Genomic DNA, 25,932 nt, shown 5'->3' with positions numbered 1-25,932 from the left:
TCCATGCTTAGTGATGATAAAAGTATCAAAAGGGCTGTGTACTGTTCACAGGTTTCATGAATGACTCTTTTTAACTATCTCCTCCTCTTCTCCAAAGAAATGGCCAAACACCTCGGTGTGTTTACAAATTAAATTGAGACAACCAATGAAAAACAAAAATCGAAATTTGAGAGCATGTATGTTCAGATGAGTTGAGCCTGTCCTAGACAGAAAATGTTCCCGCTCAGCAAAAAGAAAAGCAACAGGATTAACATTATATTCTGCAAAGAATATATTCAGATGTAACCCCTTTGTAATCACCAACATTTTGAATAACTGTGATTTAATATAATAGTTGATGTCAGTAAATGTAACTGGTTACAAGTGTGTGATTTATTTGATTTAACTAGGCTACATGTAACTATGTACAAGTTACATCTAACCAGCTACTCGTGTAGTTACTCCCCGTCAGTGCACATGGGCGCTTCATAGACTTTTAATTAATTTTTTTCATTTATCCTTTTACCGAAGCTATTATTAGATGGACCACCCTCTCAGCTGTATGAAACCAAAAGACATCTGATGGACAGTTGTCCAGAGACAACAGAGTCTATTTTAGTCATTCGTGCCCGAACTGAGCGCCAGTGCCGCCTGCGCCCACCCTCTCTCTCTCTCTCTCTCTCTCTCTCTCTCTCTCTCTGTGTGTCCATCTAGCCGGTTTCCTGACTGCTGTGACAGTAAAGCCTTTATGTTACACTGAGCGCATGCAACAGAGGCGAGCGGCGGATCACACACACGGCAGCCTGCGAGCCGACTGCAGGCTGTGCATGCAGCACCCATTCACAATATTTCGGACCGGTAATACAAAACCAGGCGTATAAATTATTGAATGCCATACTGCAAGGCTTATAGGCTGCATGGCATGAGGTAATGCTACAGCCCTGTTGATTTCATGTGTTTCTGTTGGCCAACAAATGGAAATGTGTTTGATAAATAGATGTCCAGAGTGATTTAGCTGTTATCCCTCTCATGAATTTTAAAATGCTGACACTTTATGGAGATCTGACAAGAGAGGAAGGCAATCATTTAGAGTTGGACATAAAACTAAGTGACGTTCAGGATGTATCTCGGCAAAGCATCGTGTTTGACAGGCCAGGGGATCTTTTTGGGTGACGTAGCAGTAAAAGTGATTTCTGATTATGCAGGGTGGTCATGGCAACATTGACAAACTCGATGTATTAGGTTCGCAGTGGATTAAGAAGATCGACCATGTGAGCAGGATTTAAACACCTTTCTGCATCTCCACAGTGCCATTCTTGTAATAGCCTAACACCCTTAAGGAGTGATCGATCCGCTGCAACCTGTGCGCATGGCAGGCAATGGACCGATATTGAGTCGAAGGCGGTGTTTTGGCTGTACGGTGACGTTTTAAGGCAGGTCCTGGTCAAACCTACCAATGATACAAGTCGGTTCTATTCTGCTGGGACTGATCGCAATGAACGGGTGTCGGAGCTCTGCACGGCAAAGGAGCAACCACAGCGAGACGAGGCGATCAAGGGGATGCGGCATCGGTACGCGGGAGCTGTCCATCAGCACCAAATCCCCGACGAAAAGCAAGGAAACAGCAAGCAGAGCCGAGACCAAGTCGCTCCTGTTTTCAGCCTGCCGCCCCCGCCCTCTTCTCACCACCGAGACCGCACTCCGACCACCGCGGCTCAACGCCAGAGCCTCCAGGAGCTCCCCTGTTTGAGCCAGCCCTCTCGGAGACCTGTTCACAGCGGCGACCCTCTACCTCTGGCGAGCTACGACACCACCCAGCGAGCTTCACACCGAGGCAGTGAACCCAGCACCGGGCAGCCGGCGCACCTGCAGCAGGATCCCTGGGCCCCGGTCGGTTCTCAGCAGCAGCAGTCGCCGCAGTCGGAGAAGCAGCCTGTTTTTCCAAGCTGCCACTGCAGTTTTTCAGAGCAGGAGGCGAGCCTTTTTCAAAATCAGCCCCTTCCTGTCGATCCTCTCCCACCGCAACCCTCCCCACTTTTTCCACCGCCTATACCACCGCCACCAACGTCGTCCTCCTCTCTGCTCTTTCCCCGGGAATCTAAAAGGGACGGTCGTCTCCGAAGGAGTGCCAATAATTACCAACAGACAAGCATCGTGGAACGCTGCAGGGGAGGAGGAGGAGCAGGAGGGCACCGAGACCACAGGCAGTTGTTGCAGCAACAGCAGCAGCAGCAACAGCAGCAACAGCAACAGCACTGTCATTTAAGACTCCAACAGAGGGACCCCTCCCCTGAAGGAATCCGTGCAAACTCACAGAAAGGGCGCTCTTTAAATGTATGTGAGTCAACCGAAGCCAGGAGAGCATTCGAGTCTCAGACTCAGGACCTGCAGCAGCAGCAGCAGCAGCAGCAGCAACAGCAGCAGCAGCAACAGATCCCACAATTACGAGCGCAGCAACAGCTACTGGTGGGGAGCAGTTTGCCTATCAACTACTGCGCCAGCGGCTCAGGAGAGCTATGTAGGACTCACCAGGCTCCACTGCTGCAACAGCAAGAGCAGCAGCAGCAGCAGCAGCAGCAGCAAGGCGCACTGGGGCTCTGTCCCCAGCGTCCGCAGCACTGTGAACAAGACCGCAATAAGTCTGGGAGGATCACCGCGCAAGGCGATCAGGCGCAGCCACACAACCGCGACTCTCGCGTAACCCCCCCGGTGACACAACAGGCATACGCGGGGAACTCGTCTGCGACTGGCAGCAACAGCAGCAAAGACAGCCCCAACTACGGCTCGAGCTATCACCTGTGGCCCGAGAGCCCGCATAAAGGAGAGGAGAGGATACGCATCGACCCCCATAAGGTAGATTTGTTTTTTTCCCCCATTTTCTCACGCGTTTGGCCTCTAATGACAGAAACAAACTGGCCTTAACGTTTTTATTCAATGACCACGCCTGTCATATGATTTTGATAGAGAACATTCGCCTTATGTGTATGTTCCTCGCGCGCGCGCGCGCGCGTGTGTGTGTGTATGCAATGTTTGAGTCGTCATTCAGCATTAGGCAGCTTTTACCGGAATGCACCGATGTAACTATGACCGTACATGTAACCCGGGAGTGTGATGTTTGTTATCTAACCTGGTATTTGTTTCATTTGGTCACACAGGCACGCGCATTCGCGTACAAAAACGCGATGGCGGGCGCACACACACACACACACACACACACACACACACACACACACACACACACACACACACACACACACACACACACACACACACACACACACACACACACACACACACACACAGGCGCACACACACCTGTTCCATGTTACAGTGTTGTTTTGGGTAGCCCACTGAAAATATTCAAATGACGCTCCCCAGCAGCCGAATTAGAAACAAAGCGTTTGTTGTTTCCACAGAGCAGAGGGGTATCTGAGTGAGGGAATTTTTATATTTTGGCTTCCAGACACAAGACATAATGGTTAGCTTTATATCATGAGGCCTACACCTGGCAGTGAGAGCATACTAACTCACTTCATACAATAGTATGTGCTGTATGTTCTGCTTGGAGAGATGCACCATACAACAATCATGTAATAAAACAGCATATAAAACGCATAATATGCAAACTGAACATAATATTATTATGTGGCACTAAAAACCTCAAAAGGTTATTACAGTCGACAAAACAAATGTCAGCAAGGAACTCAAGAGGACGAGCAAACGAAAGAGTCTGACTGACAACACGGATCAAAACATATGGAGGAAATAGAAGGGCAAAATAAGCTGAAACATCCCTGCACGTAATGAAATCATATGTTGAAGTGTGATAACAAGTGGAGAGGTGCATGTGTTTTAAACAACAGGTAGAAAGAAGAAAAAGCTTTGCTTGGGGAGAACATTTTAAGTAGTAAGAATGTTTCATGATCCAGCGAGCCTCACTGTGTCTAAAGTGACGATAAGTAATCTAGAAAAGTGTTCTTGAGAACATTTTGTTATTTGGATCTTAAAGACAAAGATAATCAGAAAAATACTCAATCAAATTGCAAGGCGTTAAAATAAATTGTTCCTGATAATGTCTCAACAGGCACAAAGTGCTACCAGTTATCTCTCCTCAGAAATGTGACTGATTACTGATGGACATATGAACACTTAAACAGATGTTCATTTTGAGGTGTGAAAGTTTATTATTATTTCTTTTATTTCGAAATGATTACTTCAATTTCCCTCAGCATTTCTTCCCAGGGAAGTCAAGGGGACGTTTTTTGTGTCACGTCATGGGACAGGAAAGAGGACAGAACGGCAGGCTTCGATAAGAGTGCAGCATCTAAATAGGACCAGCAGACTCCTTTTTATAATGCTGCAGCCGTTTTCAGGGCATGAGTTGGCACCAGTAGCATGACTGTTCTGAACTTGGCTCAATTTTGGAGCATCAGCAGAACACCTAAATGACCAAATGGCTGACACTTTCTTGAAGTTGCCACCAACCTGTTATAATTAACTTCACAGGGTGTTTTGGTAAGGAGAAGGATGCAGGGAAATCATAAGTAAAGAATAGTGTAGCCAAATCTTCTCCATAACTTGTTCAGATGTCCAAAATATTGGTCTCCAAATACCTAAAGATAATATAGGAGAAGTATAGTGGTAGATTAAAGGGCTTTGTTTTCTTCTAATCTGCTGCCTGAACTGCATAGAGGAACGTAAAGGTGTGAATATTACAATGTTGTGATACTGTTCTCTCTGTATACAAGTGAGTGGAAGTCCATTGTATAAATTATAGGGTAAAAAGTCATAGAAGGAGCCTAAGAAACTGTATATTGAAAAATAGTCCAAGTGAATACTCATTCAGAATATGATATTGGAAGATTTTTAATTTTTTTTCATCTTTTCCAAACTGATCTGACAGCTAAAGTGAAATTAGAAGCTGGAAAAAGGTGCGAAAAGTCCGAACGCAGCAAGATACCAGTCATGACTACAAAATTCAGAATTGGTAAAAAGATGAAGATGATGAATTTAGTGCTCTTATAAAAATTTGGAAAATGGGATTTTGACGTTTGTTTTATAATTATCCCCTTTTTGTTTTGCAGCTTTCCATCATGTAATTGACACTGTGAACAAGACATTTACTTATCGCATAATTATTACATAATCCAGTTTCAGTCGTGAAACTGGAAATCTCAAAGGAAAAAAAAAAAATCATCTTTGAAGTGCTCCCATGACAGACTCGGCCTAAGTATCAAACCTTTTCCAGTCGCTCAGATCTGACCGTGCCAAGTATTTTGATATGGCGAGACATGCATATCTATTCACGGATATTTGTGGCATTATGGTTACATCTTATTGACTCGCCCTTAATGAGACAGCCCCTACCCCCGCTCCCTTTTGAAATCCCTTAAACAAAACACTCGTGACGGAACTAGCTTGATAAAGTGTATGCGATTACAGTATCCCACAGCACACCCTGCAACTCGATAGCTAGCCCAGTGAACTGATGGCAGGTAGTACTATATTGTGTCCTGCCTCAATAACATTGTGCTTTCAAAGGTGCATTGCTGCTTCTATTGTGATAGGCTGTGTAAGTACTCTAATGCCTGCCACTTACTGCTATTGTGATCTCCCCTGCAGGGACACTGGTGTACATAAATACTGGTGGATTGGCTATCATTTAACAAGGCTGAATTTTGAGGATACACAGACGTGGTGTTCAGCAGAAACCTCTGATTAATCACCTGACAGGAGGTCAGATCTGGGGCCATCCAAAGCCAGAAATGTTTCTGAGCTCTGAAACTCAATGAAATGCATTCAAAGCTTAAAATGTGGAGGCAGTAAATGTAGCAGTAAAAGAAAGTGGGCTGTCTTCTTTGCTTTTATGCCTTTTATATATTTTTTATTACATGAATTCTGTGTGTCTTGTTGAAATGCTATTTGTGGGAACCCAAGCTGGGGAACTCATCTGTGCTGCATTCATGCAGCATTTTAGGACTGCAACTATAACTTTTTTCTTTCTTTTCTGTGAACTTTTTGTAAAATGTATTATTACCTTTTGCCATTTTTATTATTTATAATACTAATGAAAAATAGTGTGAAGTCACCATGATAATTTCTGAATGCGAGATCTTCAAATCGTTTTAATAAACCCACTGTTCAAAAACCCCAAATATTCAAATTTCAATGATATGAATTCTAGAAACGTAGAAAATCCATATATCTGAGAAGCTTCAATCAGAGAATTATGTTTGATAAATAATTCATCGGTTATCAGAATTGTTGATTAATAACTAATTGATGAATTGACCCAATTATTTCATTACTACTGTATTTAATTGGAGAACAACCTTATCACAATAACATAATAGTTGGCATCTCTATTATTATGTTTGCTTATTATTTCATTTGATTATTTATCCTACTAAATTAATTGTTCGATTTGTAAAACTTCAGAATATAGTTGGGGAAAAAACTATGAATATTTCTGAAGCTGATGTGTTCAAAAAGCCTGTTTTAACCAATCAGCAGTCCAAACCCAGATATAACTATCACATACAGGAAGACAAAGATAAACAGCAAGTCCTCAAAACTGAAAAGCTGGACCTGGAAAATGTTCGATATTTCTGCTTAAAAATCTAGATTAAAAACTCCCTGATTATCTGTACAGCTGCTTGTTAATTAAACCGACTAATCAGTTAATTTATTAATGATTTCATCTCCACTCACCTCACCCGATGCTCTGTTATAGACTGTGCGGGATATTAACTGTTAACATTGTTGTTAACGTTATGCAATGCAAAAACGATCTTCTCAAAGTTCAATTAAAATGTCCTTCAAAAACAAGCAAACAGAAAGCAGATCAGGCATTAAGAGGAAAATAAATTACAATATTTATAGTCTGGTGCCACCTCTCTTCAAGCTGTCACATCACCCATGTTTGTTGGGTGCCGAAGGCCTTCAAGTTGCTCTACTGTAAATTTGTGAGTGTGTAAGACGAGTGCCAGCCCGCCTTTCAGGAGAACATAAGGTTGTATGTGTCACTGCAGAATGGATGGCTTGAAAGAGGAGGGGAAAGCTATTACAGTAAAGCCTTTTGTGCAGCTCCTGCCAAAGTGCAGTCCAACATGCGTATAATCACCCTATATGATCTGGGAAAGGTCAAGATAGTGTATATCAAAGTGGCACTTGCAAACAACTTAGTGTCTCTTTGACACTGTCTGGAGGATTTAGCGAGGTCGTCTTTCGTAGTGGTTGTGTGTTTACAAGCTCTGACGACGACCACTCAACAAAGGTATAAACGCAATGCTTTTGTTTTCACTCCCATTTTTAATGAGCTGAAGTAAAAGGTCTGACACTTCCTTTAGGCACAGTCTTACATTTTGTTCGTTTTAGTGCTAAGTATTAGCTTAGTTATTGAGCACTTGACCTTTGACGAGATTATCCATCCACCTGACAGGTATAGCACAAGCAAACACCATGATTATTGTAAAAGGCCACTAAAATGTGCAGTTTTATCTTGAAAACTATTTTGCAGTATTAGGCACAATTTCACATATGGCTACAGATATGCATTTGTTCTTGCAAGCAGTGCAACACATCTTCCTCACCAGTTGATCAGGGTTATTGATTGTGGCCTGTTGAATGCTTGTCCGCTCCTCTTCAATTGCTCTGCCAAGTTGCTGGATATGTGCAGAAATGGAAACATGCTGTTGTATACGCCGATCCAGAGCATCCCAAACGTACTTAAATGGTTAACATGTCTGGTGAGGATGTAGGCCATGGAAGAGCTGGGACGTTTTCCGCTTCCAGTAATTCTCCACAGATCCTTGTAACATTGGGCCATGTATTGTCGTGCTGCAACACAAGGTGATGGTGGTGAATGAATGGCACGACAGTGGGTCTCAGGATCTCGTCAAAATATCTAAAATGGCAACGGTGACAGCTTACAGTCAGCATGTCAATTGCCTACTCTCTCAAAACTTGTGGCATTGTGTTGCGTGATAAAACAGCACATTTTTGAAAGGGCCTTTTGTTATGAGCAGTTTAAGGCATACCCGTGTAATAATCATGCTGTTTTAATCAGTCTCTTGATGTGCCACACCTCTCAGGTGGATGGATTATCTTGGCAAAGGTGAGGGACTCACTAACACAGACTTAGAAATAAAAATAGGAGATAAACCTTTTGTGTGCATAAAAGAAGCCTTGATGTTTTACTTCGACTCATGAAAAATGGGAGTGAAAACAAATATTATATTTTTGTTGAGTGTAGAAAGTCAAGGATTGTGTTTCCCAGACTAAAGTTTCTGGGAAACACAATTTTGTACAAAAAAGGAGAACATTTGTTCTTCCTTTTTTTAAGAATATTTTTAGTTTTTGTTTCTTTTATCTGCTACTTTTTAATTTTTCTCTTTCAAATAATTTTTTTTAAGTGAATCCTACCAAAGCACATGTGGGTTTTTTTTTTTTTTAGCTTTCTAAATGAAGGAAAATGCTGAGGTAATCAAGGTGTTGGCTCTCTTTTAAAAAAGTAGTTTATCTTATCAGTTGTGTGTTTGTGTTGGTTGTGTAATAAGGCTGAGGCAACGTTGAACGCTGGAGCTTGGAACAATTGATGTGGACAGACCTGCTTACAGCGTTATGATTTACCAGCGCGCTTATGCCGGGAGAAACATTATGTTGATTTAAACTTTCTCTATCAGTCATCTCTCCGCTGTTGTTACAGGTCCGCCGTTTGTTTTTCTCTCATTAGGCGTCCATGTTTCCACTGCCTTGCGCATTCGAGCCTGTAAGAGGCCGGCCAACACCTCTAAAGTAAACAAACCACACTGAACAATTAAATGTCAGACAAGGGGCAGATCCAAGCTCACATGCCCTATATATGACGAAGGAGCAGCACTGCTGTAGCTATCTGATAAGGACCGTACCAGGAGTGGTTGGTTTGGGCTGCGGGAGTCTCTTAGTTTTTGGCTGCAGCTGGCAACACACACGGGCAGTAAGTATGAACATGAAGCTCTTTTAATAATTGATTTCTGTTTTCCCTATTTTTATTTATTTTATTTTTTTTTGTCCGCTGTGTTTAAGTGCTCCTGCTCTGAAATAGATTTGTGTTACCATGTGTGTTGCTAGGGAGAGATCAGCCTGGTATTGTGTAGCAGCCTCTCTCTCTCTCTGGGGTATTGAGTTTGGTCAAGGAATCATGTGCAGCACAAGATTATCTTTTGGATTTACAAATTGCTTCACACTCGCCTTTAATGCATGTTATACGCACATTCAGGTTGGACTGTCATGTCTCTCTCTCTCACACACACACACACACACACACACACACACACACACACACACACACACACACACACACACACACACACACACACACACACACACACACACACACACACACACACACACACACACACACACACACACACACACACACACACACACACACACACACTGTAGGGTAGCCCACACAAACACTGATATTACTGTAAGTGGTGTTCAAATAGTGCTCCACTTGATATAGTTCATTCGCTTTGCGTTTCATTTGAGTGAGCCTGCACAAGGAGAGGTGTATTCAATTACTTGCGGTCCAGTTGAATACAAAGAGTGGAAAGAAAGCATGTTGGTTTTTTTTTTCCTCAGATGCCCAGAGTGCTTGCTTACCCACTCCACCAGCGGAGTCACAGCATGTTTTCACTCCTGTCAGCAGCCCATGTAATTCATAACCCGACCTGTTTCCCTTTTTCTAATGCGTGTTGTAACTTACAATTTCATCTTTTTAAAAACTCCGGAGCATGCCAAGTCCCCACCACAGCTCTTTGCTTAATAAATGACCGCAGTTCATTTATATGGTAATTCCTGTGAGATGCTAGCCAAGTGATGCCAGGCATATAATGTATCACCGCAATGCATATGCTTTATGGCTAATTAGGTTATTGATCTGGGGCTGTACCTGCATTAGGGCCTGATCACAACACAAAAGAGTGTGTGAGTACGAGTAATGCAGCTGTAAGCAGATATTTGTCATTCATAACAACGCCGGGGAGACTCAGACGTACAACGATGGCTTCACACAGACTGTGTGTGAGGGTGCAGGTTTGTGTGCAGGCACCTTTCTACATATCTGAGACTATTGTCGACATGCAAGCACACCGAGTCATTTCAATATTGCCTGCTGGCTGTGTGTTAAACGCAGTGTTCGGTAGGGACACAGAGGGCATTAATGAGATGCCAGAGATGTGTGATTTCATCATACTTTGCTCGCGCAACCGGCGGACGCTTCACTTGCAGCCTGCCTTGAAAATTCAAGTTTTGGGAAGCATCTCTTGCCACTGTGAAATCCCGTACAGAGAGGATGTGGCTTGTGTGGCAGGGTGTGTGTGTGTGTGTGTGTGTGTGTGTGTGTGTGTGTGTGTGTGTGTGTGTGTGTGTGTGTGTGTGTGTGTGTGTGTGTGTGTGTGTGTGTGTGTGTGTATATGTGCCACTCATACATGTGAACATATTCATGATGAGTTGACTGCTCTGCCACTCTCATTGGATCTAATTCTTTTTCCGACATCTCATCAGGTCTTTATACCTTCAGGTCAGAGTTTGACTTGCTGATCCCCCGAGGCTGCCATACTACTTAATTTACAGCACATGATACACAACCGTCTCCCTGTAAAACTCAATCATTTGCCTCCTCTGGCCACTGATAAATATTCAGTGAAGAACAAAAAGCCTCAGCTGATCTGCATCTAGTCGGATGCATGGTGCCCGTCAGCTGTTTATAGAAAATGTGCGTACTATTTGTTACCTTTATACAAACAAGGTTTCTGTGGGATTACAAAAATAAATAAATCCGGAGGTCTCTCTATGTGTGTGTGTGTGTGTGTGTCTGATATATGAAAATTACTGAGTGAGTGTGAGTGTGTGCGTGTGTGTGTGCGCGCTAGGCTATCTGCAGCTACAGTGGCTCTTCTCCAACACACAAGCTCCGCAAATTGAAACAGAAGACGAGTTGAATGGAGCTGCTTTCGTCAGCCTCTCCTTCGTTACCTGGAGTCACCTATAGCTGGAGAATACGAAGCTGCGAAATTGCGATCTGTTGAGGGTCCACTGAGATTGAAAACAGGCGCTGTTGCTGCAGCTGCAGAAAAAAAAAGAAAATGAGTTCCATTGGACGTTTGTCTGGTATGTGCATGTGTGTTCTGCTCTATGAGCGCATGCTTCTTTGTACCTGTGTTATAAAGCATTAGGGAAAAAGTGAGTGAGCGAATGACTGGGAGGATAGCCTTGGTGGCATCATTATCACGTGGAAGCCGCAGTCGTGTCATCAGATGGTAAAGGTCACATTTATTTCTATTGCATCTAGTCATGTAGAAGACCCTCTTCCTGAGGAATCCTGCACTGTATCAGCGCACTGTAATCTTCTCCCGAGCACTTTCTCGTTTGAGTCATTGCATCTGGGCTCCCCGCTTAATTATGCATCCGCAGTAGTATTTACGATGAGGAAGAATTTAACGCATGTTTTAAAGGGTTTGCATCTGTTTCTGGATTTGTTTCGGACATAAATGGATAAAGGAATTTGTTTTTAAAACAATTTATGAATGCAATTTAGATTTTTTTTTTTTTTTTGGATGTTATCCAACGTGTTGAGTGAAAACTCGAGATGCTGACATGAGAGAAAATGCAGCGCCTGTTTTCCTTCCTCTCTCTCTCTTCCTCTGCTTTTTCCTCTGGTTTATGGCAGTGGTTTCTATGGTGTTTGTCTCTGCGTGCTGCAGTTCCCATACAGCTGGTTCAGCCTCCATTATCGGCCTCCCTCCGACTGTTAACCCTTTAATGGTCCACCGGTCTGCGCAGTTCCCCTTTTGTCACTACCATTTTCTCTTTAACCCTTTCACGAACAAAGCTGCTCGCCGGGCTCTCTCCTGTCTCTTTCTTTGAGAGTCCATTTTCAATCACTTGTTTCTGCTCCCCAGCCACCTCTTCTTCTCTGTCAGACTGAATAAAAAAAAGCTTTTTAAATAGAATCAATTTACACTAAAGGGCCCAGGGGGTATTAGAAACTGCAGCACTTAATTTCATAACCAAAAAAAAAAAAAAAAAAGAAAAGAAAATCACAGAGGGAAACTGCTGCAGCTTGAGGCTGTTAGCACAGTTCCCAGAACTTTTATCTTGACTGTAGTACAGTACAGTGTGGGGTCTGGTTATGGTTCAGCTACCTGAAAAGAAGATTATGTGCAGTGCATTAGAGTGCAGTCGGTATATGTGTGCGTGTTACATTTACTCAGAAAGTGTCATCGGTTGAATACAAATGTGCTGCTTTTGCAACTGGGCCTCCGTTTCACTTCACCAGAGGAAAAAAAAAGAAAAAAAAGTGGGAGTTCATTGCCAGATAAGGATATTCAATTAGTCGGAGTCTATGGAACACCGCTGCACCCCGTCAGCATGCTGCAGCCAGGTGACATATGGTAAGGGCTCTCTGTTAGAGTGGAGCAGCTTTTAAACCTGAGATCTTCTCATTTCATCTTGTCACTGTTTCAGTAATTTTCCCACCAGAATGTCAGGCATATACTGTCTGCTTCAGCAGATATAATTTTTTCCCTTTTTCTCAAAGGAAATGTCTCATCTCCGAAAGGAAAATGGAAGATAAACTAGAAAATGGGGAATAAAAGTGAATGGTTTTAAGATTAACACGGTCTGAGATTAAACTTTTTTTGTGTTTATTCTCGATAGAAAAATGCACACATCTCCTGCAAGGGAAAATCTTTTTGTTATTCATTGGTATTTAAAGTTGATATATTCTCCAAAGGACATTGGTAAGGGTTCACTTTGACCCTGAAATGGAAAGAAAATGAGACTTTCTCTCACTTTCTCTTGTCCTCCAGCTTCTGCTGTTGGCCCGTGTCCTGCTCCCATCATAGATCTGAAACAGGATGTTTCCAGGCAACTCTCCAGTCAATCTTTACTGAGTTGGTTGCGCTATGGATCTGTCCTGTGCTATAGGTTGTCATGGCTTCCCTCTCCGCTATTGATGCTTTTTGCCTCGGGGAGAGAAAGAAATTGCCTCAACCTGAATTTACAAAGGGCTCGTTTTCAAATGACTTACAGTCACCCAACAATGAAAATAGAAATTGTCAGGCGGTGGCATTCATACACTGATACTGATGTCGGATCTCACCGTGGTGCATGTGGTTTGATCAGAGGTAAATATTGTGGGATTGTAGTTTGGGTTATGGGGCACTTAAGGGTGATGATGTCTGTGAGGAATATACGGCCTTTGTGGTTCTGTTGGGGCATCAAATAGTCACCAGGGGAGCAGTCACCTAATGGAGATGGTTTAGTCCTCTGGACACACACACACACACACACACACACACACACACACACACACACACACACACACACACACACACACACACACACACACACACACACACACACACACACACACACACACACACACACACACACACACACACACACACACGCACACACGAAGCTACGCATATTTCAAGCTTTTGTGGCTCTGTGTGTTTGTGAGTGTCTTTGTGCGTCTGCTGTCCCTGACCTCACACTTTACTGGTCGTTTTGATGAATGAGAAGAGCGACATCGGTATGAGAGACCACGTAGGTCATTAATCATACAAAAGATAATGTTATATGATGTTACACTGTGCACTCACACACACACACTAACCTTACATATTCAGTTACAAACTAGTAATACAGTATTATTGCTCTAGCACACAATATGTTACTATGTACACGAGATGTAGTACATTGGGAGGATAATTGTACATGTGAATGACAATGGTTTGCATGTTTTTGACATTAATGCACACTGAAGTGGCTACAGTCACTTTCTCACATACTTTTCACGAGTTTTTGTCTGTTTCTCAAATCAAGTACTTATGTACTTCCACTTGCTATTTTGAGTGGTAAAGTGCATTCACACTGTCAAGTATGGAAACATGTAGTGCACTATAAGTAGCTGAATGGTGTACTCATACCAGTCCACAAAACTGAAAAGGAAACTCAAAGTGTTTATTTTCCACAAAGCACCACCAAACTGTTGCTGGATAGAAGCCATCAGTATGTTTATTGTGTGAAAAGCAGAGGACAAAAACATTCATATTTAGGTGAAATAACCAAACAAAACCGGCTGATATGTTGGTGGGTGATGCATTCAAATATTACGGTTATTTCCAATAAGTGCTGTTGAAATTCACGTCCTACACATGTAAGTGTACACGAATTGAGACACAGCCTTGGTCTTCACTTTTTCACACATATAATGAAAAGGTCCCCTGTCCTAACAGGTGGTTCTCTGGGTGTTAAAAGCATGAAAATAGAAGTAAAATAAGAATGTAAATGTGCACAGGATTCCACCGTACAGTATGCTTAAATGCACATTAGCTTGCTGTTAACTGTTAGTCTGATGATCGGACGTTCTGGCTTTGCCTGTGAATCCTCCCCGTGTTAGTGTTTGATCCTCTTATCATCAAGACATTTTGGAAATCTGGTTTTCATAAAAGCCAGAGCAGAGCTGCTGCTGTGTAATGTTTGTTTATGCTTGCTATCAGATCATCTGCTTTGTGAGTAAACAACATTGTCGGTGGTTGCTGTCGTAGCATCGTTTAAGTGTGTGTAAATCTGGCTTTCCTACGAGCCAGTGCACAGCTGCTGTTGGATGTGTGTGTGCAGTGTATATTTGGTTTATGTTTTGTTTTTATTATTCATTTTATAGACAAATTTGTATGTTAATCAGACAATCCAACTTACTTTTTTAAAGACCGTAATCATGCACGTTAGGAAACACAAGCAATGTACATTTTACAGCATGTATCAATTATATTGATCCTTTTCTTATGGGTGTCATCGTGTGTTATCCCCTCAGCACCCCGTCTTAAACAAGTTCCCACAGCTATAATGAGATGCGCTACTTGTGGATGGATATGTGTTCTGTTACCAGAGTTGGGACAATATTTTTGAGGGTGGTTTCTTTGGTTGGCTTCCTCTGTTTATTATCACTTAAGACTGAAAGATTCATGCAGCAGGGTCTTCATTTTCAGCCACGCTGACATATCAGTTTTTGCATGTAAAAAAGTGTGAACTGGGGTTTGTGGTGCAAAATGCTTTACTCTGTAACACTATTGTTTCATCAGATTAGATTGTTTGGTCTGAAACAGAATAGTGGAGTGTTGAGTGTTCTTTAGTTAAATGATCCTGCTGTATACCAGGTGGGCTGTTGAGTTTGGATAGCCATTGCAGTTTCAAAGATAGCTTATTCCACATTTGGTCGAGCTCCCTTCAGGGGCATGGCCACATGGTGGTTGGTTCCTTAGCCCACATTGCAGTTGCTCACTAGATATTATATCCCACTCGATGTGGCTCTCAGGGATTGGTCGCGTGGCGGTTTGGCTTGCGGGCACTTGTTCAGTAGATTCCCAATGGTGACTTTTGTCAAACTCTAGATCTGATTTGCTTTAACCCGTCAGTGCTCTGCTCAGTCTTTTGCTGCATGCCCGTGCACACCACTTACCCAAAAGCCGACGCTGCTGACAACTTTTCAAAAGCTCCACCCCGGCATCGAGCTTGGCTGCGCCGACTGCGGCTCGCAGCTTCAGTTTTCTTCGCTGTGATAACAGTCTGATTACTCGGCTCATATTAGCGTTTGCACAGCCACTGTGAATGGAGGATCAATCAGCGAGCAGTGCCGGTGGTTAACGGCGTTTGTCCAGTTCCTCTCTCACTGTGATTGAACGGCTTGTGACAGTGACAAGCGCAGTGCAAATTTCTTTCAACTCTCGTTGACCGGCAAAAAAAAAAAAATCGCTGAACGTTCAGCGCAGAATAAACAGTCAGCACTTTGTCAAGCTGCTGGCGTTCATTGCCATTAAAAAAAAAAAAAGAAGTGCTGTACTCAAGAAAAAACATTTTGGTGGACACGGGCCGCAGGTTTAACAGGCTACCCAGCATCCACCCGTAGACTCGACCCGTGAGTCTTATTTCCTCTGTGCAGTAAAATGAATATCATCATTTACCTCATTTGAGTTGAGCTTGATGTTTTGTTGTGGGGAGCGACAAGCTCAGAGACCAAAAACCAAACATTAATACGGTATCTGTTCTACAGTTACATATTAATGTAGAGCTGGCTGACTGAACTTGCATCTTTACAATTTTACGAACAATTTCTTATTGTTTGCAGGTAGTTGATCTAATACAACATGTATAACTTGGATCATACTGGTTGCATCAGGAGAGGAAAACAGTATTGACTGTGTACATTACATTCAGTATAAATATTTTGCATTCACTTTATATTCAGCATGAACATGTCCCCATAAAATATTGGGAGCAATCCCTCTGCTGAAACCTTTTGATTTATTCTGCAAAAAAATGAGCTGTCTCCCAAAACCATATTCAGAGAATGCAAATTGATGCCCATTAAATGTATTATTTGGTGGAATGACGCCAATCTTTCCATACATGACTAAAGAGGGTATGCTGTTCTGGGTGTGAATTTGAAGTTTGTCCACTTCGTTCCTGGGTTCTCCACATGTCAGATTGTCCGTGAGTAAGACAAAATTTCTTCCCATGAGTATGTAGACAAAATAACGAAATGGTCAAGTTAATGTAATACAATGAAAGAAATGGTGAGTGTGAGAATGGTGTTGTGAGAGAGAAAGTATGACTTCTGGCCTGAACCTCCTCTCGTTTGTGTGGGAATATGTCACGGACTTGTTCTACATCTTCAAGAGGAGTTATCAGCACAAATCTGGCATTCAGGAACAATGTGAGTCTATAGAAACACATGCTTTAACACTGTCAATCAGATACTGATTAGTGCAACAGTGAATCCTCTTCTCATGTTTAATGTTACAATTTAAGGAGCAGGTGTCTTGGGGGCATTTTCACACATCAGTACCGAGCATATCAGATACGAGGTGTTCACCTGACATCACCCATCTAACCTGGAACAGGCTCTATAGTAATTCCAGTGGTGAGTAAAGTGTAGTTTAATAGTTTCAAGGATCTTGTCTGATTTTTATGTTTTGTTCTTTAACTATGTTGGAAAAAGTGCTAATTCCAGCAATTTTTTTGACTTTTGTATTGTTATTTACTCGCATTTTCTTAATGGATAAGAATAATTTCATAAATCATATCAAATAAGAGGTAAAACAAATATTGCAGAAACTAAACTGGAACTAAACTAGATCTGGCAGATTCTTGAAATCATATTTATAATCGCAGCCTAATCAGAAAACCACCCATTATTTATCCATTATGTCCCAAGTTTAACCTGGCCTTTAAGAAGTTTAAATGAAATTTGTATTTGTGCGTCATTACTTTGTGAATAGAAACAAACTTAGTGAGCTTTGAGTGGTCCCACGATGTTCGTTCGACATCCATAAATGACATTTACTTCTTCCCGGACTTAGCGATGACGTCTGTAAATGACGTTGCTTCACTCATTTAACGACCACAGTTTTAATAATACAGATGCTTCTTTAGAAAGCACCGTCATAACTGCCTAGTGATGAGATTGATGCCGGTCCATTTTTGTCAGAAGTTTGCGCGTGGTGCTGAAATGGATATGTTGTGCATTTCAGAGCCCCTTTTTCTGAACTGAGTCGACTGCACTTTCACAACACCCAACATCCTCCAAAGGGGATTTAAACAGGAGGTCGTTAGCAGTGCGCTACAACTGGAGCCTGTCATTTTTTTTAAGCTTGTGTTTGTTAACATTTTGGCAAATTGTCACCAGGGAAAGTTTATTGAATGAGCTTTTCGTAGTTCGTGTTCGCACTGCGCCACTGTATGTGTATGCTACTGTATGTTCAGACTGTCATTCGTTTACTTTGATGGTGAAGGAAACTTAAAAACGAGATGAGTTCTGGAGTCTAAAGGACCGTCTTTTTATGTCATGTATTGGCAGTGGACATTAAAGGTAATGATATCCTTGACACTTAAGTCTTTAAGAGAGGAAATGGCTCTGGAACACGTATTATAAACTCAGAATCAAGAAAAGTAACTAGTAAGTGCAGCTGTTATATCAATACCACCACTGCAGTATTTAGGGATCAGTGTGATACATACATGGCCAACATCAAGGCTCAGTTTGTTAACCATATTATCAGGATCAGTCCGTCCTTTATGGCCCTGATCTACAAACCAAGTTTTTATCAGCCCCCTCCTTTAATATGCTGGAAATTAAAATTGTTCCTAATGAGGCGGTGGGCGTCCCACAGGGAGAGGAACCACTCCCATCAGTTCTCAACCCAATCGCCCCAGGACCTAGTTTCTAAGACAGACACTCAGGCATGCACACATGGAATAACCTTGCTGGGTCCTAATTATGATAGCATTGTGTCTCTGTTGATCACAGCGTGTTATTAGTCCCAACAATAACACGCTCCCACAGGCCTGTACCTGTGTCCTTTTTCTCCACTTTTTCCTTCATCTCTAAATGAGGAGGAAGAGAAAGAGGGAGAGTGAGGAAGGCTGAGCTTTACTAGAAGCCAATAATCACCTCAGTTATCAAAACTACCATCATTTTTAACAGCAGGCTGTGTGACGGGTGAATGTAAGAGCTGGGATTCGGACACAATGTGAAGTTAAATGTGGAGTTTTTTTTCCTTTGATGCGACGCATCTACAGTAGCTGTTGTTACAGATCTGCATTTATCACGTGTTATTTACTTTTACCGTATATAATAGTAGTAATATTCTTTTCCTACTCTTTCTGTTTTATCACTGTATATTTTTACCATCAAATAAATACTGAAAATCGGCTTATTAAGGCCACGTGATGTTTTTTTCAGATGATTCACAGCATGAGTGAATGTGATCTCCAAATGAAGCCAACATTGAACCAAACACGGAAAGATTTCCTTGCTTTTATTTTCTGCTGTGGGTTAATGCTGTTGTCCCATATTTTATGTCTAGTTCTTTACCTCAGTAAAGGTTAAGGCATCCCCGTCAAATCTGCAGTGCTAAACTTGAGGTTCTCACAATTTATTGTGCATAGATTTTATGGTGACGACTGATAATGATAGAGAAATTCCAGCAGACCTCTACCACACGCAGTTAACCTTTACAGTTTGTCTTCACTTTATGATGGCAAGCTTTTAAGGTGGCTTCAGTATTTGAGGTGGTGTTTATGGCGGTTGGGGTTATCAAATATGTAGCATCCATCACAGGTGTCTGATTTGGTCGTTCCCTCCACTTTTCAAGCACGGTCCTGTGTTACATGTCTTTGGTTTTAGTTAAGTTAGGTAATTCAGCCTTTCCCATGATTTAAGTCACCAAATGTTTTCATTTTATTATTATTATTATTACTATTATTATAGTATTGTATATGAAGGAAATAAATACATTGATGTTTTACAGACATTGTGTGCATTTTGACCTGGGAGTGAACAGTCTGCAATTCTATTCAATGTAAACATTTCCCCAATAATGTTATGCAGCCACCATTGACTTCTATAAAAATACACATTTGCTAATCCATATTATTTGTATATGAACATAGTTATGAGGACAAAGGCAGCATTTTAGCTCTTGGTTAATCACAGCTTGCTCGCAGCCATTTTCCGTTAGCGAAGAGAACAAAAATAGTCGAGCTCACTGACGGGGCAGCAGGGCAGGCGAAGGGTCAGATGAACAGTCAAACAACGCGCAATCTGATGTTCTCATACACTGAATTTTTTAATCAAACCGATTATTAAAGATCCTGAAGTTACATTTTTATCAACATTCAAAAGGTAGTTTGAATTGGAGTGACAGCCTTCTTGCATCATAACATCACGACAGCAAAAAAAATCACAGGTAATGTTGAGACTCTTGTGTCACAGAACTGATATTAAATCAGAGCCTGTCCAAATAATAATGACAACAACCATGGTGGATTGTTGAAGTGTGTCAAATTGACCTTTGTTGAGTTATTACATTTGACATATTTATTGCATCAGTGTATAAAGAGTGACCCAGTCCATAAAACTTTCACCCAGGTGACTGCTGTTGTGTCCCGTGTGAAACCAAGAGTCAGCGTTGACTTATTTTAACTTGCGTAGTGTATTAAAGGTACCTAAATTATGTAACTTAACACAATTTTTTATTTCAAGACAAATCATGATTTTTTTTTTTTCCTAAACGTAACCAAACCCTGTCCGTTTCAAAACATGAACGGCCTTTTTTATTATTGTTGCCATGACAACGAAGGTCAGGTATGCCTGCCACTGCTACTCTCCAACAGTCAATAGACATATGTCCTTTTGGTGTAAGGATGGGTTGTTTAATCAATTCAAAGTAACATGTATAAAATGAGATGTTTGTGACACTGGAGCTGCTCAGTTATGAAGTTATAAAATACACTTAGAGGACTTTCAATGGTCTGATGGACCTGTTGCAGTATTAGTGATGCCAAGACTGTAGACTGTATATAAACGTGAACGTAGCTTCAAGGTCCAAAAAAGTAGGCCAATGCGGAAGTGCCTTAAGATGCAATACTACCGAATGCCGCGATAGGTTGTCTCCGAACAGCCGGCTCCATAGACTCTATTCGACTTCTCTCATGAAATAAAATGGCAATACACTTTTTCCGCAAGTTGTGTTGGTTGTTGGTAGCTAAGGTCCCTCTTTGTTATTAGTTTTCTGTCGGTCCATCTGAAAATAATCCCGTCATCAATTAGAAAATTGGCCTGAAAAAGTTGTTTTTGGGGGCGTGTCCGTGTGATTGACAGGCCTGTAGTGCAGTCAGGTTTCCACTATCGGTTGGAGGGACGTAATGTCGTCGCGTTTCCAATCAGATCAAGTCAGATTCACCGCTCACTGCTCCCAGCCCGTCCAAATATGGTCACTCTCCAAACCGCTCCGAACTAAGCAAGATAGCGGTGGCTGTAAAGTCAAACTCGAGGCTAATGGCAGTTCACATACCAACGGGTGACATCACTGTTGGCTGCACTTGGATGCTACACGCTGAACAATATGCACAAGCAGACATGAGAATAGCTGTTGAAATGAAAATGTTTTAAATAAATGTATGAGGGGAAAACACTTACGTGCTTTCCATGTGTTTTTTTTCCCACACAAAAATTGTGGTCTTATCACAGACACATGGGCTGCCACACTTCAGTGCACATCAAGCAGTTGTCCACAGACTTACTGATGGCACCAGACATGTGAAGTCAGCGCGAGAATATCCCGTGAACACTTTGAACATCGGCTTCCTTTTCAATCCCTCGAACTGTCGTGTCTCCATGAAACACTTACAAAAGCCTTAGCTTCTGCCAGAGAAGAGCAGAAGCAGCCATTATTTAACAGCAGACATCCCCACAGAGATATAAGGGCATGAAGTATGGAGCGATAAGACTTGGCACAGAGGCTCACCTTTTCTACTACTGCAAGATTTTTTAATTATGTGACTCCTCAGACGTGATCTGTGTTGGCCATGCTGTTAATTTCTGAGCATTTGATGCTCTAACATGATTCTACATGAAATATATGTTGTTTATTTTCACCACCTTAGCACACAGACCGCTATGATGGAGTGTTTTCCTTTTACCGATGTCGGGCTGCAGCCACTGGTTTTCCTCTGTCGTTAACAGCCCTGAGTAATGATCCACATGCTGGCCAGGGACGGACGGAGGAGCCCCGATGCCTGCTGGCCTGTCAGAGAAATGTGACAGTGTGCAGGGACAAACTGGAGAATGTAGCCTGCAGCTCTCCATCACTCCAGGGGCTGGCAGAGACACCCACAGGGAGCCGTCTTCCCTCTCTTTCATTTATCTCTTTCTCTTTTCACCCTCTCCATCTTTCATGTTTCCTCAATTTCTGGATCTCTACCTTATTTTGACGATTCTCCCTCTTCTTTCTCTTTTTGTGATCTTCCTTTCATGTCAGCCTTGTCAGAATCTGTCTGCCGTTCAAAGATTCCAGACGCACAAATGCACGTGCGCACATGCACGCGGATCTTCCCAAACAATTTCTCCTCAACTTGTTTCATTGCTGCACGCTGTCTGCATCAATATCCGACCTAATCCGGAGTCTGGCTGAGGTTCAGCTAGCACGCATACTGTATGCACACACACCCCCCCCCCACACACACACACACACACACACACACACACACACACACACACACACACACACACACACACACACACACACACACACACACACACACACACACACACACACACACACACACACACACATAATTAAACAGACTGGCACCCACATGCTCACACACACTTTGTTATTATAATGCACAATTCCATTTTTAGAGAATATAAGCCTTCAAAACTATTGCACAGTAGCCCCGTACAACACTAAAGAATGAGGGTTTTCTATTAGATTTGAGCTGGCTGGAGAGTGAGACAGAACGACAGAAGGAGAGAGGAGCAAGACGGAGGGTTGCCTTCATTTAAACTGTTCTGCACTGAGGCTTTTCAATTTGATTATGAGTCTCCATTTCATAGAGCCTGGATGCTGCGTGCTATTCAGAATGAAATTGAGCCGTTGCTTGGCTGGACAGGCAGCCTCCTTGTGTCTCCTCTGTGGGTGCATCGGAGGACGACAAGGGCACGCCGGCCTTCCGTGGCCTTATGCTGCACTGTTTAGTGCGGTTGCAGCGGGCAACACGGGTCGTGAGGAGGCATTGGGTAGCTGGGTAGTTTAGGAAAGTGATATTAGGACTCCTGCTGTAAAGTGAGGGACTCTTTAATTATACAGAAAAATCAGGCATAGATTTTTAGTATTTTGTAAGTTGTGTCCTATTTCTTGTGGACATATCTTCCTGATTTTGTTTTCTGTCTTGTAGCGCAAAGTCTTTCTCTGGTGTGCAGAAATGCAGAGACATATTGCACCTCTTCACACAAACTGACTGGTGGGACAATTGTCCATATTTGGGTCAGACTTGACCTGCTTCACCAGAAACAGGTAACTAAAGCTGAGGATGTAACAGCAGCCCTGCACCCTCTGCTTCCAACACCAATCCTGTTCATTTGAGGTATTGGAGCAACACTTCCTGAGATGATCTCCTTTTACGTCTCGGCTCCTGTTTTATCCCCATGGCTGTCACAACAAGGCCATTTTACTCTGATCTATTGTCTTGTAATTAGTCATTGGAAACCAAATCAGAGGGACATTTTGTGTCTCATTTTTCAATGTGTCTGCTCCAATACAAAACTATTTTAAGGAAAAATCGGAGACCGCATGCCGGCAGTGGTGTGTTTGGGCAGTCTGGAGCAGGAATACCTTTGGCGTAGAGAAAAGAAATGACCTGTTTTACGGTCATACTTACTTTGAGTTCAGTCTCATCTATAAAGCCACACCTCGGACCTAAACAAACAGTGGATTTTATGTTCTTAAACTTTCTTACTCACATGCAGTGTCTTCTTTGAACTGCTGTTGTCAGTGACACTGCTAACTCTGTTGTAAATGTCATGAAGCTTGGTTGACAGTCTGTTGTGAAATGTACATAAAACACAATCAGTTGTACAACTGCACTCACAAAATTGAGGGTAAGGTGTGTCAGAAAAGCCACCCTTTGAAAGGGAGACAAGAAATGAGCCTATTTACTAACCAACAAGTCCTCCAACCCTCATGACTGTATACTGCAGATTATTTATTTATATATTATCCACAGGAGTGTTTCTTAAATTAGCACCCTTTTAGGTTTAATATAAGCTTCCTTGGACAAAAGCATTTATTGAATTAATAATAACTAAACTCAAGTCAAAAATAAATTCTTGTCTTCCACAGTTGGACATCCAAACAATGTTTGAGGTAGTGCATGGTCTTTTGAATTTCTTCTCAGATTTTATCATCCAGGATCTATATTTACATATCAAACATCTCAGAGGGTTTGACAGGGACTAAAAATACTCTAAACCCAGAGCAGGACTTCAGAGTTATTTACCTCCTCCACAAAAGTGGGAAATTCTCTTTTGAGAATGAGTGACATCATGTTGTGACACTTAAAAACCAAAGGAATAATGATATTTTGTAGTTTCTCATTAGCCGTTATGGTGAAGATCCAAAACATTCAAAAGACTGACAAGCTAATCTGCTGTGGATTTTGAATCAAGAAAAAAAAATAAAAATAAAAATAAAAAAAAAAAAGCTGTCAGCACGAGCTGGGAAAGACTTTTAAAATATTTACCAAAACTTAATTAAATAGGCTTTTACGGTGATACAGTTGCTGATGCAGGTTAAGATCAATCCAACAATATTTCTCAGGATGATTTAGCGCTGCCTTCTGCCACAGACTGCACATATTTGTGGTTCGTTCTCATTGATAAGTCTGATATTGATATTAAGCTGTCATATTTACAAGCGTGTCTTCAAGCTGAGAAAATCCATAATTTGCACCAAATTGTCTTTTCGAACTTTTCTTGGCCGAGAAATAATGAAATGCTTTGGGATAATCCTTGTTGCCAATAAATTGTAAATTGCTAGAATTAATTGTTATCTTAATTTGTTGCACTGAAATCAAATTAGCAGAATTCTCTCAGCTCTAATTTCATCCTCTTACAAAGAGCAGCGTCTTGTCCACTATTGCCATATCAGCATCTATTTCTGCAGTCTTACCTGTCATTCAAACCCAAAGTTCACTCACTGCACAGTCTTCAAACGTGTAGAGGGATCCTAATGGCACAGATTAAAAAGCAATTTAATACAGAAAAGGGGATTAGAAACACTATGGGCTGCACTAATCCTTAACCTTTAGTCCTGTTCTCATGGAGCCACAATATGCGCAAGACGATAGCATCACAGGACCAGAGTTAGTAAATTTCCATTAGGGCTGCCCTTCTGTATTCCCACCAGCACATTTAAAGGCATTAGGCATGCTTTGTCAAGGCTAATAAAAAAAAAGGGCCGGCAGTGCTATCACACACCCCCGACTTGTTTCGGAAAAAGCACTGTTCCATGTGAAGTTTTCATAACCCATTATGATAATCTGCCCGAGTCTCTGAAGGGCAGGGGATAGACAGGCAGATAGATGTTTCTGGGGTGACTGCTCTACAGCCCCTGCACAGATAGAACATTTTCTGTCTGCGTTGCCGGGGCAGAAACTCGCTCCTATCTACCCAGAACAGCAGAAGTGATATACGGCTCTGTGAAAGGAGAGACGCGACTCTTGGCGTCGGGGAAGACAGAAAAATGTGCAGGTGATTTAAAAGGAAAAAGAAATGAAAGGAGTTGAATGCATTTCCTCCTATCTCGTTGAAATTAGAAATATACAGTATATACGCAACCGTTTACTGGAACGATGTCTTTATATGCCAGCATATGCACACATCACCCTGTGTTGTGCAACTTGCCTGTAAGCTGCCCTTGGACTGACACAAGATGTACAGTACACACCATCCTTTGTCTCCCATTAAGATAATGGGCAGCTCTCTGGTACGCTTGATTTGAGAAGGTCCACGTCTTTCTTCTTCTGTCCTCTCTTATGGGCAGCTCACCGCTCGTCTCTGCAGGAGGAGAGTGTTTGTGTGACAGGAAACAGGGTCATGCCGAGCATTAATCATTCATATCTACATTTGTGCAGCGCAAAGATTCAATTTTCTGCACTTTGTCGGGTCCACTATTGGTTATATGGTTTTTATTTATACATCAAACTCCATTCATTATTTATTTTGTTTTTGAGCTATCCAGTTTTGATGCCATTTTCTCAAAGAAAAAGCTTGTAGTTTAAAAAAAAAAAAAAAAAAAAAACAACAACAACACAAAAAGGCTGTTTATTTGTTTTTTAAAAACAATTAAGTCATATTTTTCAACACTTACAAACACAAGCTCACTTTACTCTTAATGTGTTAAAATCCCTCCGTTTGTTACTCAGGAAGAAAGAGCTTCAGTATTTGGGACTGTCAAACAATAACTTCTGCTATTTGAATTAATCTTTTAGACACATGTCCTGCTGAGCACTAAATCTGTCTGCTTTTATAACCAAGATTGTTTTGCAAGATCCGTC

At 41.9% G+C, this 25,932-nt stretch overlaps 1 protein-coding gene across 2 annotated transcripts in view; it reads left to right on the top strand.

The window, feature by feature from the left end:
* Window positions 1-1,312: 1,312 nt before the first annotated feature.
* The window catches only part of kcnn1a (potassium intermediate/small conductance calcium-activated channel, subfamily N, member 1a), a 53,998-nt gene continuing 29,378 nt past the window's right edge, over window positions 1,313-25,932 (top strand). Inside the window, exon 1 of one of the 2 annotated variants that reach the window (XM_069712481.1) lies at window positions 1,313-2,832. In XM_069712481.1, coding sequence (XP_069568582.1) covers window positions 1,540-2,832 — 1,293 coding nt within the window. In that variant the 5' untranslated portion in view covers window positions 1,313-1,539. The remainder of the gene's footprint in view (window positions 2,833-25,932) is intronic. The other variant, XM_069712482.1, reaches the window with a different exon arrangement.

Source organism: Brachyistius frenatus, unplaced genomic scaffold, assembly GCF_029030835.1.
Source record: "Brachyistius frenatus isolate BFR_SWC_R1_liver_20210118 unplaced genomic scaffold, ASM2903083v1 Contig_110, whole genome shotgun sequence".
NCBI classification, from domain to species: Eukaryota; Metazoa; Chordata; class Actinopteri; family Embiotocidae; genus Brachyistius; species Brachyistius frenatus.
The sequence above is the reverse complement of the archived record's forward strand: the minus strand, read 5'-3'. Positions and strand labels throughout refer to the sequence as shown.